The sequence below is a fragment of the Hemiscyllium ocellatum genome, chromosome 15, assembly GCF_020745735.1.
Source record: "Hemiscyllium ocellatum isolate sHemOce1 chromosome 15, sHemOce1.pat.X.cur, whole genome shotgun sequence".
In the NCBI taxonomy this organism is placed as follows: Eukaryota; Metazoa; Chordata; class Chondrichthyes; order Orectolobiformes; family Hemiscylliidae; genus Hemiscyllium; species Hemiscyllium ocellatum.
The window spans coordinates 58,910,261-58,927,353 of record NC_083415.1 but is presented as its reverse complement, the minus strand read 5'-3'; the positions used below and the strand labels follow the sequence as shown (position 1 = coordinate 58,927,353).

At 45.3% G+C, this 17,093-nt stretch overlaps 1 protein-coding gene across 1 annotated transcript; it reads left to right on the top strand.

The window, feature by feature from the left end:
• The first annotated feature begins 2,994 nt into the window (after nt 1–2,994).
• trib3 (tribbles pseudokinase 3) lies at nt 2,995–16,245 on the top strand. The gene is made up of 4 exons (XM_060836524.1): nt 2,995–3,655; nt 9,140–9,433; nt 12,318–12,610; nt 13,758–16,245. Exons 2-4 carry the CDS (start codon nt 9,146–9,148, stop codon nt 14,209–14,211), a joined length of 1,035 nt encoding a protein of 344 aa, XP_060692507.1. The 5' UTR covers nt 2,995–3,655; nt 9,140–9,145; the 3' UTR covers nt 14,212–16,245.
• Nucleotides 16,246–17,093: the final 848 nt, after the last annotated feature.

Genomic DNA, 17,093 nt, shown 5'->3' with positions numbered 1-17,093 from the left:
TTCAGCTTCAAATCTATTGACTCTGGCTTCCAGCATCTGTCTCCAAGTCAGTCATTGAAAACCAGCCACCTTGACTAATCTTTTTGTCAATTAATGTGACACTCATTTATTACACTGGTAAGTGATGGTACATGTTGTGACGGCAGGGTGGCTCAGTGGTTAGCCTGGGTGCAATTCAGCCTTGGACAACTATCTGTGTGGAGTTTGCATGTTCTCCCCACGTCTGCATGGGTTTCTTCTGGGTGCCCTGGTTTCCTCCCACAATCCAAACGTGCAGGTTAGGTGAATTGGCTACGCTAATTTGCTCACAGTGTAAGGTGTATTAGTTAGAGGAATGGGTCTGGATGGGTTGCACTTCAGAGAGTTGGTGTGGGCTTGTTGGGCCAAATGGCTGGTTTCCATACTGTAGGGAATCTAACCGCATATCACCTAATGTGTCCCGGTACCAAACTTTGCTTTATCACTATCCTGTGAAGGTCCTTTAGATGTTTCATTGCATCAAAGACGCTGTATAAATGTACTTGGAATGTTATCCTTAGAGGCACCAGAGGAATGCACATTGTTGTTGCTCTGCTTCAAAGTTTTTTTTTGTTTTGCAACCACCTAGAAGTGACAGCCAAGTGATCAGTTTGATGGTTTATCCAAAAAGACAGCATCTCCTACAGTGCAGTGCTCCTTCCAAGGGGCAATTTAGATTTGGCTCTCACCTTTCTGCAAAAGGCCTTGAGCTCCCAACATTCCAGATCTTCAGGTCGTTCTGCTATAATGCATGTTTCATTAATGCAAATTCGCTTTGATACGATTGACAAATTGGTGACACTGTTTCTAAAGTACGATACGTTTAAACATGATTATAACACGATTCTGGCTCCATTGGTTTAAATGGTGCTGCTATTATGCAAATTTCGTAATACATGGGATTGTGTGATACCATGACCACCATGTTATAGCAGAACTGACTTGTCAGTGCAGCACAGAGACGGCAGTCTAAGTGAGATGCTCAGGTCCTGTACTGGCAGTGGTGGGGACTGATAGGGGCTGTGGAGGCAGAGGAAGGGACTGCCTGAATCAAAATAAGTAGCCTTTCGGGTAAGTGAAGTGAAAGCCACATAATCACATAGGACTGTAGACTGCTTTTGAGCTTAACCCAGGGGTCACCACGCCCCAGATGAGGGGTGAAATGAGAAGGCCAAGCTGCCCTTCATTGAACCCATGTCTTTGGTGTCCCTCATCCAAGCAGCCAACTGAGTTAACCAACCCTAGAAATAGGCTGAGCTGCTCTTGATGTGTTGGAGTTTGTGCAGGGCGGAGCTGAAGGAGTTGCTTAATATTCAGTCTTTCATCTCAGTGACGCACTAACCACGTTTTGTCTTATTTGTGCATATACTGCAGAGCGCAATTCATATAGTGAATCATTAATTTATTGTACAACCTGATTAGATTGTAAACTGTAATGATTTCTCAATAAACTGCAGGTGTAATCATTAATCTAGGGTACATGTAAACACATCAATAACAGGGGGCACATGAGCTGTCAGTATTTACACTGTCCTTTCTTCCTAGGAAAATAACACCCAAACAGATTGTAGCTGTTCCATTGATGATCTGGTGACAGTTTGGATCATCCGAGAGCCTGCAGTTGGAACCCAATCCTCAGAAATGGGGGCTTCAAAACAATGCAAAATACTTGAGGAAATATGAAATTGAAAGTAAAATGTTGGAAACTCTCAGAAAGTTGGCATTATCTGTACAGGTTTCACACCACAGAATTGTTTACCTGCCTGTGCTAATCACTGTCTAATGAATGTCTCAAAATTGAACTCCTGAGCCTTGTCTTCAAATCCCTCCATGGCCTCACTCCTCTTTATCACGGCAATCCCCTCTAGTACTGAAGCACTGAGTGAATTTCAGGATCAAGCAATAGGTTTGATTGGCACCACCCTCAACTATCACTCCCTCCATTGATGATGGGCACTCAGAGGATACACTGCATCAACTTAGACTGTACCTTCCAAATCCACCACTATTTCTATCTGGAAGGGCAAGGGCAGCAGACCCATGGGAACATAACCCCCTTGCAAGTTCCCCTCCGAGTCACTCACCAACCTGACTTGGAAATATATCACTGTTCATTCAATGTTGCTGGGCCAGAATTCTGGATCTCCCTCCCTAACAGAACGGTGGTTTACCTGGACCCTAAAGATTGCAACAGTTCAAATCGGCAGCTTCTCAACACTAGTGAGGGATGGACCACAAACATTGACCTGGACAGTGGTGTCCACATTCCATGAATGAGTTAAGTAAAATATCTGCACGCCTCTCTTGAGTATTCTTGATTTTAATCACTTTAGCTACCACTTGGGTTCTAATGTGGAAGTGCCGGTGTTGGACTGGGGTAGGCAAAGTCAGAAGTCACAGGACACCAGGTTATAGTTCATCAGGTTTACGTGAAATCACAAGCTTTGTGTGCACTGCTCCTTCACCTGACCATGGAGCTGCTCTCCAAAAGCTTGTGATTTCAAATAAACCTGCTAGACTTTAACCTGGTGCCCTGTGACTTCTGACTTGGGGCCTGAGCTGTGGAACTCCCTCCCCCAAATCCACTGCTCCCTCATACTTGATCTCCATCCTTCTTCACAATGACCTTTCTCAACAACTTTGCCCTAGCACTGGGTAATTTTCCTGCATTCTGGCTCAAATAGTATCCTGCGAAACACTTTGGCACATTTTCCTTTTCAGGGGTGACATAAATACTTGGCTTTGTGTAGTGCAGAACATTATCTCATTTGGGATGGCGACTTACAGATCTCTCAGACTTACAGATTTGGCGATATTGATGCTCGAAGAGAGTCTCTGAAGAATAATTTTTCTACCCGCCCACCTTTGGGTATCTGGTGAAACCCTGTCTTTGAAACCAGGTGATTTATATATACATATATTATATTTCTCTTCTTGCCCGCCCCCTTGATACTGTGTCGCCAATAGTTTGTGTGTGTTATACCGAGAGGGAGGGAGAATGTTGCAATCGGTCACCAGTCATCGTCAGCCCGTTCAGAGTGAGAGTGAAAGCGTGTGGACTGTGTAATAATTCAGCAGGATTACAGCAGCCCAGCATCATAGTGTGTCTTTGCTCTTGGGACACACACATCACACTCTCTTACTCAGTCGCTCACCTTCAAACCAAGAGGAAACACACAGAAGACAAGGGCAACATTTTATCAATCTCATGGAAAAAGGACAGAGATACTTCTGAGGACATCGAGAGTTTTCAGCGATTTCCTTCCATCATTTGGCATTTCAAGAACAAGTTACTATTTCCCTTTCCCCTGCCCAGGAATTACAAAGAATATTTTCCTTTTGCTGCTCCTTGAATTGAGACTTCACTCCGAGAGCTCAGAATGTTACTGGATGGTGGGAGGTAAACCTTACCCAGGATCGTCGGGGGCTCAGAGACCACACGTGGGGAATTACTGACAGGGGGGAGAGCATCTGCGAATTTCCACTTTCACATCCCGGAGGGAGAGAGAGAGAGAGAGACTCGTCTCAGGTTCTCGGAGATTCCTGCGTTACTGGGAATACCTCGTCGAAACTGCTTCGAGCGAATCTCCCACCACCCCCCTTCCTTCGTTTGGTGTGTAACGCAGCAAAACCTTTAGTAAGTGGTGCCTGTTATTATACATAAATATAAACGTGTAGTCGAAAGTTTTAGTGTTTAAGATTGAACCTTAAACATCGGTCCTTCGAAAATTGGGGCGGGTGTTTAACCCTTTGTCCCGACCTCCTTTGTTAAGAAATTAAGGGGGGAGAGAAGTTATAGATACTTAAAACTATACTAATGGCCAATCTGTGTTACAGAGAGTAATAATATTGTTCCTTTTGTGTAAAGTTTATACAGTAGTGAAGGGGCATAAACTTTTTTAAAAAGTTCTTTCTCTCGCCCACCCCCACCCCACGGTAACGGTTTTGATGCTTAAAACTCTGGATTAGTTTATGTTTGAATTCTTGAAAGTTTCCTTGAGATATTCTCGTTTGGAATGGAGAGTATGGCAGAGTTCTGGAACCGCATGGACTGACTTGGAGGCGACTCTCTTTGTGTGAGAGACATTGGTGTTCCCTGTGGAAACTGCACACGCTGTATCCCTGGAAAAGTCAAGGAGCGCGTAGGAAATTTCTGTCTTCTTAAGATGGGGGGGGGAGCGAATCTGCAGAAAACCGAGACCCCCACACTTCACGAGGTGTTGGGAGATCATTGGGGTCTTTACATAAGAAACAAAGACAACTTCCTCTGGGTTTATTTTTCTGGTGGGGTGTAGACTGTCTGGAACAAAAAGACGCGGTGCCGGCAAACGCTGGTTTTGTCCCTTCAGTTCTGAGGAAGGCTCACTCGAGCCGAAATATTAACTCTGATTTCTCTCCACAGATGCTGCCAGACCTGCTGAGCTTTTTCCAGCAATTTCTGGTTTTCTTACTCCCCACCCCCCCCCCCCCCAAACAAAAAAGGTGATTGATACTAAGAGGGAAGGTCCTGAATCTCAAAATGAGACTTTTTTTGTGGTAAACCTATTTATTTTTTAAAAGAGTGACTAAGGAGGTTGGATTGAGTTGGTGACACATCAGCTGTATGTTCCTTGAGCAATGGGATAGGTTGGTGGGGTTTGAATGTCCTCCACTTGTTCCACATATACGGAAAGGGTTGGGTTTTCCTTGGTATTCTTCCCAAGGTATTCCTGCCATCTCCTTCCTCCCTCCAGCCCAATCTGTTCATGAATGTGGAGTCCCTGAACTGTAAAAAGTTGTCACCTCTAATTGGGATAAATGGCTTTCAGATTTTCAGTCCAACTCTTGTCATGACCTTTAAAACTCCTCCTGACCATTACCCCCTCAATGTGGTGCCGAGTGTGCCTTTGCGACACTCCAACCCCTTTTTGAGTGAGGGCCATCTGTTAACCACTTGTTCTGTAGTGGTGTCTGCACTGACAATGCAGGGGCCAAACTGTGATCCAATTTACCTCACTCTTCACAGTAACAATTTGAACTTAACACTAGGGCGAAACCCAATAGGACATTTTATTGTCAACCCCTATAATGGATTTGATTATGAAAGGAGATATAATCATGGAAAACTAGGAGGGGGATATTGCAACCAGTGACCAAACGTTTGGTCAGAGACCTAAGGTTTAAGAAATGTGTCATAAAAACGGCGAAGGGAGTGAGCAAAAGGTATAGATCTTACCGGCGAGGTGGATAATGGCAAGACCTCTTGGAGCAAGAACAAGTTAGGACTGTCTGTCTGGGAGAAAAGATTTGATGGAGGTATTCAAAAGCCTGTGAGATGTCGACAGGGTAGACAGGGAGAAACTGTTCATGCTCCTGAAAGGATCAAGGTCTAGAGGACATGGATTAAAAGTAATTGATGGAAGAAGCAAAAAGCAATGTGGGGAAAAGCTTTTTCACGTGTCTGGTCAGGGTCTGGAATACACTCCCGGAGTGTGTGATATGGAGGCAGGTTCAGTCGAGGCATTCAAAAGAGAAGTAGACTATTGAAAGAATAAGGTGCCAAGTTACACAGGCAGGACAATGGTGACAATCGGACAGCAGCAGACACAATGGGCCGAAAGGCACCCTCTTACACTGTAACAATTCTGTTCTGTGGTTCTGGTGGAGCAGTCGAAGTCACGGACGCTCCCAAGGCTTGAACTGGAGGAACACAGAGATGACAGGAGCTGTAGAATGATGCAAGTGAGAAAGAGTGAGGGGCAAAGCCATGGCTCTGAAGGCAAGTCCCAGCTCCCAGGTGGGGGAAGCACTGAGACTCTGGATTTGTAAATTCTTGCAACAGTTTTGTGGTCATTAAGTGTGAATGCCTATGTCGTGTGTGTGCAAGATACAGGCTGTTTGTACCATTCAGAGGTGAGGCATGTCCTTGAGTGTCTAGCATTGGCAGTGTGACTAGCTGGGTGGTGATTATTACTCAATAATTTGATTCATCCTGAGCGTGATTCATCGGAAGTAACTCACTTTGTGAGGTAGTCAAGAGCTAAGGATAAGAGTCTGGTGTCTTGCTTTCTATCCTCGTTAATGCAGGGGAGTTGTTTTAAGGCAGTTGTGCTGCATTGGTAAAGCTCCCCACCTCTGAGCCAGGTAGCCTGGGTTCATGCCCCTCCTGCTCCTGAGGTGTGTTGTAACATCCCTGAACAGGTCGGTTAGGAAAATATCTTGTCGGAGCGTTGATGGATGTGTGTTATGTTGTATTTTGTGGGACTGGGGAGGATTAAAGATAAACCTGTGTGTGTAGTGGGGGGAGTTAGAGTCTCCATGTTTGTCTGAGACTCAGTGGATGCAGCTCTACAAGGTTGTGTGTACCTCTTGTACGAATTGCATGAGCCAACTATGCCCACAGCACCACCTACTGTATCAGTGTGGCATTTCCACTTGAAGTCTTGCTCGGGAAATAAAGACAAAGGGACCGTAGTCCTACTAGACAAACAGGCTACTCTCCCATTAAAGAGAGAAAGATGACTGGTGGTGGTCTAAACTGAGGGGCACCATTGCTCAGACGAGGGGAGAGGTTGAGAAGGAGAGTCCTGCATAGTGTCCTCAGCCATTGTGGGAAATGAACCCACACTGTTGAAATTACACAGCATCATCATTCAGCCAACTGAGCTAACTGACCCTCACGTCAATACTGACTCCTGGTCACTATTGTGTTATAGACCCCATACCTGCTTGAATCAAGACTTGGTCTCTTTTCTACAATGAATCCTCTTGATTTCAAACTTCACATACTGTGCACAATTGGAATTTCCAAACCAGGTGATTGTGAATCAATCAACCCACAAACACTGGAGTTACTTTCTAGTCTGTCTTTCAGAATATTCATCAATCTCAAACAAACATCGTATTGACATAAAAGTTCCTGTAAGCATAAAACAGGTTCAGAATACAAGTTCTCCTATGACTATTCAGAAGTTAGTAGGCAATTTGATTTGAGTTATTTTTTGGCAAGATATTAAAGGATATCAATTGGTGAGAGAGAGAGATTGTTTGTGCAGTGGCTCACTGGTGTAAAATTGAGAGTTGGTCCTCACAGAAGTGAAATTTGAAACGCAAAGTGCAATAGAAACTTGGCACATGCTTCTGCAAATAGCAATTGATGCTAGATTGATTGTTACACTTTAATTTCTGTTGTTTTCCTGTTGAGGATATGAGGAGATGTGGCACAAAGGCAGCTGTGTGGAGTTAGACAATTCAGGAACTCACTGAATGGTGGAAGGGCTGAATGCTGTGCACTCCCAAATCCGGTGCTGCTGAGTGTTGATTGGGTTAAAACATGCCGTAATGGAATAAACACCTCAGTGTTATGGTGGAAGATGAGCAGTCACAAAGCAATGTACAGCACCTTTACATGTAATAATCCACCCTGAGGCACTTACATTCGCTGGAGTGAACACGGAACAAAATTTGACCCTCGGCCACATAGAAGTATTAGGACAGATGACCAAAAACTAGGACAAAGAGAAGAAGGGGGTGGTGCAGGCGCTAGAGGTTGATGGAGGGAATTGCACTGCTTGGGGCCTGCGTAGTTGTAAGCATGGCTATGAATTAGCACTTTATCCTTTTCCCTTGTCAGCACACAACTGGAGGTGCGAGATATCACGGTACGACTTGGCAGCAGTACAAAGGGTCCACTGCTGATCTGCAATGGACCTTGTGAGTTTAGTAACATCAGGAGTTTGCAAAAATGGTTGGGTTCATGTAGCCTTGCAATTGACATGCTATCTCTACATTTGCACATTAACAATGCTGCCCCTAGTGACATTTAGTTATGGGGATTGGTTTGGAAGTGGGTTCAGGGGAAAGGCTGCAGGACCAAGCATTCTAGATGCTTCAAGGAGTTGATGCTGCGGATGGAGAGAAACTGTTTCCTCTTTGGGATGGGGGAGGAGGTTGTGGTAGTTACAAAACATGGCGTCAAAACCGAGAATGGAAGGTTTGAGTTATAAGGAGAGGCTGGGACTTTTTTAACTGGAAAGGAGGATGTTGAGAAGTGACCTTATATAGGTTTATAAAATCATGAGGGGTATAGGTAAGGTGAATGACCCTAGAGTGGGGGATTTCAAAATGAGGGGGCATATTTATAAAGCGAAAGGAGAAGGATTTAAAAACAACTTGAAGGGCAATTTTTTTACGCAGAGTTCGTGTGTGGAATGAACTTCTAGAGGAAGTGGTGGATGTGGGTACAATGTTTAAAAGGCATTTAGATAAGTACATGAATAAGAATCGTTTGGAGAGTTGTAGACCAAGTGCAGGCAGAGGGACTAGTTTAGTTTGGTATTACGGTCGGCATGGACTGGTTGGACCGAAGGGCCTGTTTCCGCTATGTAGGTCTCCATGAGGCTGGCACAATGGCTCGGTGTTTAGCACTGCTACCTCACAGTGCCAGGGACCTGAGATCAACTCCAGAGTCAGGCGATTGTCTGTGTGGAGTTTGCACATTCTCCCTGTGGAGAATGGGTAGGGGAATGGGTCTGGGTGGGTTACTCTTCGGAGGGTCGGTGTCGACTAGTTAGGCCAAATGGCCTGTTACCACACTGTAGGGATTCTACGGTGACTCTTCGAGGACAAAGTGAGGTCTGCAGATGCTGGAGATCAGAGCTGAAAATGTGTTGCTGGAAAAGCGCAGCAGGTGAGGCAGCATCCAAGGAGCAGGAGAATCGACGTTTCGGGCATAAGCCGAAAGAATAAGCCTGAAGAAAGGCTTATGCACGAAACTTCGATTCTCCTGCTCCTTGGATGCTGCCTGACCTGCTGCGCTTTTCCAGCAACGCATTTTCAATTCTATGGTGACTCTAAACGAGAACTGAATTATTAAGAAGTGATTTCAGAAAGCACTGGTGTCACACAAAAACTTGTGGAAATCTGGAACATTGTGTGTCAAAAAGCTCTTCAGGGAATTAATCAAAAATTAAAACTGGTTAGATTTTTGTTAGTTCAGGGTGTTGAGCAATGTTTTAACCAAGATGTGTAGATCAGGTACAAATCAGTCACAAAATAACTAAATGTAGGAGCTACCTGTTTAACTCTGAAGTTGACTTTTGGGAACCATGATGTAAAAACTTGTTGTTTGCTTCCCCCTTAGATCCTTATGAGTGTGAACGCCCAGAGATCGCTGCTGTCGCTCCCGCCCAGGTTGAAGAGGTTAGACTTCGATGACGCTGACAACCCCGATCTCCCCAAATCTAAGCGAGCCCGTGTGAGCCAGCTCTCTATCCCAGCCTTATCTCCATGCCTTGGCTCGCCATCCCCAACACCCTCCTCTTCCGATGACAACACCGTGTCCCGCATTGGACCTTACCTCCTGCTGAATCCCACTGAGGCGAATAACTGTTACCGAGCCATCCACACTCACACAGAGCAGGAATACCTGTGCAAGGTACGCCGAATGAGTGTTATCAGGAAAGCAGGTCTTGCTCTCTGGGTAGCTGGCCACTGTTGCGTATTCTGGCCAAAGGGCCACACGAGAACCTGGTAATGTCCTTGGCCTGTGGGAGGACCCCAGTCCGAAGGACGGTGAGAGCAGGTGGGTGGGTGAGGGTGGAGTTGGAAGGGTGTTGGAGACTGTTGACCTCAGCCACAAGGAGGGAAGGGCATTTGGTGTCAGGGCTCCAGGTGGTTTGTGTTTTCAGGAGAAGTGGCTGCAGGTCTATGCACTATGTTCACTTCTCACTGTTGAAGCCAACCCAACCTTTCGAGGCAACTTCCAACCACAAACCACGCTGCCGTGTGCATTTCTTGTAAATGGTCAATTTCCTGTGGACCTGTGGTGTAACAGATTCTACAGCTTCTCCATCGCCACTTCTGTCTTTTTCCTGGTCCTTTTATCATTTTCAAACAATGCAGCCGTTCCACAAACAAGACCACTTCCTTTTTGCTGCTTTCTCCTTTTCCCAAATGGGAGAACACACCGAGAGATTATTTTCCCCCACTGTTTGTTCTCTGTGAGAAACAGGATTGTTTGACGGGCAACATTAGCTCGGAGACCTCCCTTTAGCAGACGATGATCCAAATCATTCAGCTGTGTATGTGCTTCTGTGTGTATGTGACTGTGTATGTGCTTCTGTGTGTATGTGACTGTGTATGTGCTTCTGAGTATGTGTCTATGTGTATGCATCTGTATGTATGCGGGTGTGCATGTGTGACTGTGTGTATGTGTGTCTGTGTGTATGTGTCTGTGCGTGTGTCTGTATATGTGTGTCTGTGTATATGTCTATATATATGTGTCTGTGTATGTCTGTCTGTGTGTATGTGTCTGTGTATGTGTACCTGTGTATGTATGCGTCCGCATGTATATGTCTTTGTGTGTGTGTGTGTGTATATGTGTCTGTCTATACATACGTATATGTGTCTGTGTGTCTGTATTTGTATGTGTGTCAGTGTGTGTGTGTCTGTGTGGATGTGTCTGTGCGTGTGTCTGTATATGTGTGACTGTGTATATGTCTCTGTATGTGTGTATGAGTATATGTCTGTGTGTATGTGTCTGTGTGTGTGTATGTGTCTGTCTATACATGCGTATATGTGTCTGTGTGTCTGTATTTGTGTGTGTCTGTGTCTGTGTGTCTGTGTCTGTGTATAAACTGGCACCATGATCACACTGCCCTTTGTACCATAGAACTGTCTTTCTCTATGAAGCAGCTGGAGCTGACACTGGGGGAATCTTGTAAACGGTTTCCAAAGATCGAGAAACAAAACTGGATAGCCATTTCAGCATCACCTTCATTATCCGTGTGACCTGAAGTTTGTGCATAATTTTTGCCAAGTTCACTTCAGGCCAGTTATGTGGGGTATTTGAATTGAAGTGTGTTTACAGCAGCCTAGACTTCAATGTAAGAATTTCCTGCCCCAACCTCTCCATCTGTAACCTAAATGTATTCTCCTTTTATGACCCAATCATGTCAATCAAAGTTTTGATCCATTTAGCAGACCAATATCTACATAGTGTACCAGGCAGCGAAAAGAACTTTCAAATTTAATAAGGGTTTTATTGTAAATTTACTGCAGTTTCCATTTTATCCTTGATCCTTCCAGTATCCAGCAGTCCAATTATCCATTAGGGAAAAACCCAGCTCCTTTATAAAAAATAAACCCAATCATCAAATTAACAAATCACCAAATTTGTTGAATGAAAAATCAAGTAAACAAATTACAAACATCATCGACCAGGGGCAATGAGCACCCAATTACAACTCCTGCCCACTTGGGGCATTGTAACAATAACAAATATGTAAAAGGTAGAGAAAAGAAGGGAGGAAAATAATCAAAATGGCGTTGAAGGGGGAGATAGTGTTGTCTAACCCAATTGCTGTCCACCTTTTAGAACCCACTTCTCTCTTTTTTTATTACCTCCCTCCAAGTTGGACACGGTGGCTCAGCGGTTAGCACTGCTGCTGCATAGCACCAGGGTCCCAGGTTCAATTCCAGCCTTGGGTGACTGTGTGGAGTTTGCACATTCTCCCCATGTCTGTGTGGGTTTCCTCCCACAGTCCAAAAATGTGCAGATTAGGTGAATTGCCTGTAGTGTTAGGTGAAGTGGGGAATGGGTCTGGGTGGGTTGTGCGTCGGTGTGGACTGGTTGGGCCGAAGGGCCTGTTTCCACACTGTAGGGAATCTGATCTAAATTAAACAATGAACACAAGCACTACCCACCAGGGGTCAGTGCAACTGCAACAACCAAACTCGGGTAATGAAAGAGGGTGGGGTTAAATCAAAAGTGTTGAAGGGGAAGGAGCTGACTTTGCTTTTTTTTTGTATAGCCCACCACCAGATCACTTTGGTCACTAGTGAAAATAACAATCTATATGCATTGCCCATTGGAGACAATGCAACAATAACAGAAGGGAAGGGTAGGGAAAGAGTGGGGTTTTTGTGTTAAAATGGAGATGGAGGGGAAAACACTGTACACTCGCCCCTATGGTGTCAACCTCCCTCTAATTGCAAAAATCTGGCTCTTTCCTCATCTTTTCAGGCTCAACCTGTTCAGAGTTCCCGAAACATTAACTTTGATTTCTGTTCGTGGATGCTGCCAGACCTGCTGAGCTTTCCCAGCACCTTCAGTTTTTGTTTCTTAAATATAAAGTCTAATGATAATTGCATGCTCTCAAATGACTCCGTTGGGAATTGCGTTTTCAACACAGTGTGGTCACCCGTCCTAATACCTCCCTGGGTGCCAAAATGCTGTTTGATTTACAGCTCAATGATGAGCTTTGGGAAGTTGTCACTGTTGGTCTTCACTGACTTTCTTCTTCCTTTTTGCACTGTAGGTGTTTGCGATGAAACGCTACAGCGAGGTGATTGCACCCTACGCCCGCCTGCCGCCTCACCCTCACGTGGGTCAGATGGCTGAGGTGATCGCAGGAGACCGCAAGGCCTACGTCCTTTTCCAGCGTGGCTATGGCGACATGCACTCATACGTGCGGACATGCAAGAGGCTGCGTGAGGAGGAGGCTGCCACCCTCTTCAGGCAAATGGCAGAGGCGGTGGCACACTGTCACCAACATGGGATTGTGCTCCGGGACCTCAAACTGAGGAAGTTCATCTTCGCCAACAGACAGAGGTGAGGACAGGGAAGATTACAGAGGCTGCGTGGCAGACATCTCTGTAAACAACACTTTCTGCGTTGGATATCTGTCTGTCTCTGCCTGTGTGTGTGTTTACATGTCAGTTTCTCATTGTGTGTGTATCTGCGTCCAGGTCATTCTGCTGTAATGCGTGTTTCGTCAATGTGATGGACAAATTGGGGGAAAACTGTTCTATGGCATGAACTTTTAAAAAGTGTGTTGGCATTAACGTGATTACATCACCAACACTTTAAGGGCTGTTTCTAAAGTGTGATTTTTCTATAACATGGGGTTGCACAAGAACACAACCATCACGTTTTAAAATAACTGATTGAACGTACATCAGTGATTGGGTGTCTGTTGTGTGTGTGTCTGTCAGTGATTGTGCCTTGTTTATGTGTGTGTCTGTGTTTGTCAGTGACTGTATGCCAGTCTGTCTGTATGTTTGTCAGTGTCTGTGTATGTCTATGTCAGTGTGAGTGTGTGTGCGTGTCTATCAGTGTGCATGTGTCTGTCATTGTTGTTTACCTTCTCGGACCTCAGTCTGAACCCTCAGTGGATGTAAAAGGCATTATATTGAGGAAAAGCAGAATCCTCTCCAATAACCTAACCCATGACCAACATCAATATTTAAGCAAAATCATCTGTTTTTGTCATATAGTTGTGTATGGGATCTTCCTGTGCACTGCTTTGTCTGTCATGTTTTTCCTACATTGCAGTAGTAATAACGACTCACTGATGATAAGTAATTAATTGGCTGTGAGGTGGTTGGGGTTCCCCAGAACGTGGGCGTAGACACACGCTTTCATTTTCAGACGAGACTAGTTCCAGTAAAACCTGGGCAATCTCAAACTAGTTTGTTGGTGGTTCTATTGCCTTGTGCCAGGGACAGTGCAAATGGTTAAGGAGACACTGACGTTAAGGAGACAATGAGGCGTTAATATTCCTATCCTTTAAAAAGCAGGAACTTTTGACATGTTTTTCTGATACATTTTAATAAAAATTAAACCAATCTTTTTGCAACAAGAGAAAATGAAGAATTGTATGTCCTGGGGGATTGTTTCTGTCATAACAGTTAAAGAGTAGCTTGGGCTGACATCTAAAAGCACAGATTCTCAATGGATCTTTCCTTTACACTTTCAGGAACAAATTGAGACTTGAAAACTTGGATGACGCCTGTGTCCTGAAGGGAGAGGACGATTCTTTGATGGACAAACATGGTTGTCCTGCGTATGTAGGGCCAGAGATACTGAACACCAAGCAGTCATACTCAGGGAGAGCTGCTGACGTCTGGAGTCTGGGAGTGGTCCTTTACACCATGCTGGTGGGCCGCTACCCTTTCCAGGACATGGAACCCGCCGCACTCTTCAGCAAGATTCGGCGAGGTCTCTACACTGTCCCGGACCACATCTCCCCCAAAGCCAAGTGCCTGATCCAGTGCATCCTGCGACGGAATCCTGCGGAGAGGTTGACGGCTAGTGAGATCTTGGACCATCCTTGGTTCAGTTCCAATTTCAACATGACCTTCAACAGCAGCTCGGGCCCATCGACTGACCAGCTCGTCCCTGACGGCTACACGGAGGATGCAGATTTGTAGATTTCATTTTTTGTCAAAAAACCATTTATAAAAAAAAAAGAGGAAAAGTATTTTGAAACACTGACGGTCACGTTGTGCCTTCTCTGTGAATTGGACGATGGGCTTTGACCTTCCACATCCTTCCCTGTTGGAGTGGTTTTTGAGGTGAAAGAGTTTGGAGGGTTGGGGGAAGGAGGTGAGGGCTGGGTGCGGATCGTCCCCAGGATTTTCCGGCCGGACGTTGGTGCCCCATGCATCAAGGGAGGGGGAGGGTGGCGTAAGCATGGGGTGATGGACACCACTGATTGGTCAGTGTTTACGGCAACATGTCATAGCAGTGGGTCTTTGAACAAGTGGGCTGCTTGATCCAGTTTGAGGGCCTCCATGCCCCTCCCCTGACAGACAGCTTCCAAACCTTTCAGAAGTGCATTTCCCTCCCCACCCCCAGCTGTGGTAGAAAATGGAAACAAACCTCTGGCCAACTTGTTTGCAGCTAGAGGTTGCCGATAGCAATACGTACACAACCAGGATTACCTCAGGACTGAGAGACTATGATAGAGGTGCACTGTGTTGAGGGAGGGGGCATAGAGAGTTATGGTAGCTTGGCCGGCGATACCGAATGAAACCCGGAAACCTCTGATCTACCATTCCTCTGTCTGTCTACTGAAGGGCTTGTAGCAGTGATGCTGTACAGACAGCTTATGTCCAGTTTCCTATGACCTCTCCTTCAACTGGGGACCAAAGGTGTTACTCATTGTTGGGTACGGAAGGAGGGCTGTCACCCGCTTGGCATGAGCCTTGTGACGATCGGGCGGTGTGGGGTAACCCACCGGCCCAGTGTTGCCTCTGTACAGTAACACTCGGCCTTCCCTGGTGATGCTGGAGGAGTGTGAGAATGGGGCAGACAGTCCCACTTGAACTGAGAGCTCCTGGCCCATTCCCTTCATTGTACAAAAGCTGAAGGGTTGCTCTTCCTCTCCCTCCTCGATAGTGCTTTCAAGAAAGGCTAAGGATCAGCAGCAAGTACGGACGGAAGACGTTTTCTGTGTTTTCACTCTCATCTGATTTCCCCCTCCCTCACCCACCCTCCTTCACAACCTCCCCCCCTCCCCCAGACATAGTATTGATGTAGAAATGACTGTTGCCGTGTTGAGCAATGTGAGCCCTCACTCTTGACCATTTATTGTTGTTGTAAGGACCTTACGTGCATCACTCGATACTTGACAATGTTTAATCCCTCTTCAGTGTTTACAGAGAGGAAATAAATGGGTCTCATGGATCCTGACTGACTTGAAGCATGGGATGACGTGAAATTACCAGATACTTTGGCACTGGAAGGATTAATCAGCAAATTCAGCCCTGTCTTTTGCCAAAATAAAGTGTCTGTATATTTGTTTGTCCCAAAATCTCGGTGTACATTTTTACCTTGACAGTGTTAGACTGCACCTTTGAAAATGTTAGGAAAAGCCCTCTTGTGTTTGCAGGCACATGTCTGTCTCTAGGTGGCAGCATTGAGACAATACAGTCAGTGCTGTGTATGACCCGTCTTGACTTACATGTGGCCTACTCTCTGCTAAATGTCAGACGTGCTGTTAAGGGATCAATGCATTCATTTGAAGGGGGCCAAATTAAATGGAGACTGTTCTTATTGGGATGAAGCTTTGGCCGGGCTATTGTTTGATGGATTGGGAGCATCACTGTCCGTGCCAGCATTTACTCAATTGGCCTGACCATTTTGCCAGTAAAGACTGTGGCAAACTCCACAGCTATCAGTTGTTGTGCCTTCAGTATGTGAGCAAATCCTGTTTCGCACCTACCCTGTATCGCAACTTGGCAGAAATTCACCAGAGGAACAGGACTGGCTGAGTTATCACTCTCATCTGTAGCAGGTGCAGTTCCTCGTGTTGTATTATACAGGACTGTATGATGCAGACATGACAAGTTGATGTAAATATATTTGATAACATGCAGCAATGCCAACACTACATTTGAGTTATTGTGAGTATGTACTGGTTGTATATTTGTTGATTTTCAATTAAAAACAATTGTATTTTTTGTTTGGTGTTAAGTTTTTGAATCACGCAGTTTCACATTTCTTCAGGGTGTGACGTGGCAGTGTTAGAGATAAAGTGGTTGATATAACATTCCTTAGAAATAAGGCTCGTTCAAGGCTCAGTGCACAGTGCCAAGAGGTGGAAAGCTAAATTCATGCAACAGGTAAGATGGGAAGTGAAAAGTTGCCCGGGGATGTCCTGTCCACTGACAGCAGGTCAAATCTAGAGCAAAGAACATTACATCACAGGAACAGGCTCTTCAGTCCTCCAAGCCTGCACCCACACATTTTGCCCTTCCATACCAAAACTGTCTTCACTTACAGGATCCATATCCCTCTGTTCATTTAAAACAGTGTCCTGTATGAGGCTCAAGCCCACAATCTTCAGGCTATGAAACTATCCCGCTGACTCCTGCACTAACGAGGCTAATCCAGCAAGTTACCATTCCAACAGTCTATCCTCAATCTTCAACGGAATGATGGACAGTATTATTGACAATGCTATCAAATATCTATATTCATTAATAACCCATTTGTTAAGACTGTTTGATTCCTGCCAGGACTACTGGGTTTCAGACCTCATTTCAACTTTGGTCTGAACATAGTGGCTCAGTAGTTAGCACTACTACCTCACAGGGACCTGGACTCGATTTCAGCCTTGAATGATTGTATGAAGTTTTCACATTCTTCCGGTGCTTGTGTGGGTTTCCTTCTACAGTCCAAAGATGTACAGGTCAGGCGGATTAACCATTTTTACTCATTTGTGTGGGATGTAGGTGTCGCTGGCTGGGCCCAACATTTGTTGCTCATCCTTAGTTGCCCCTTGAAAAAGTGGTGGTGAGCTGCCTTC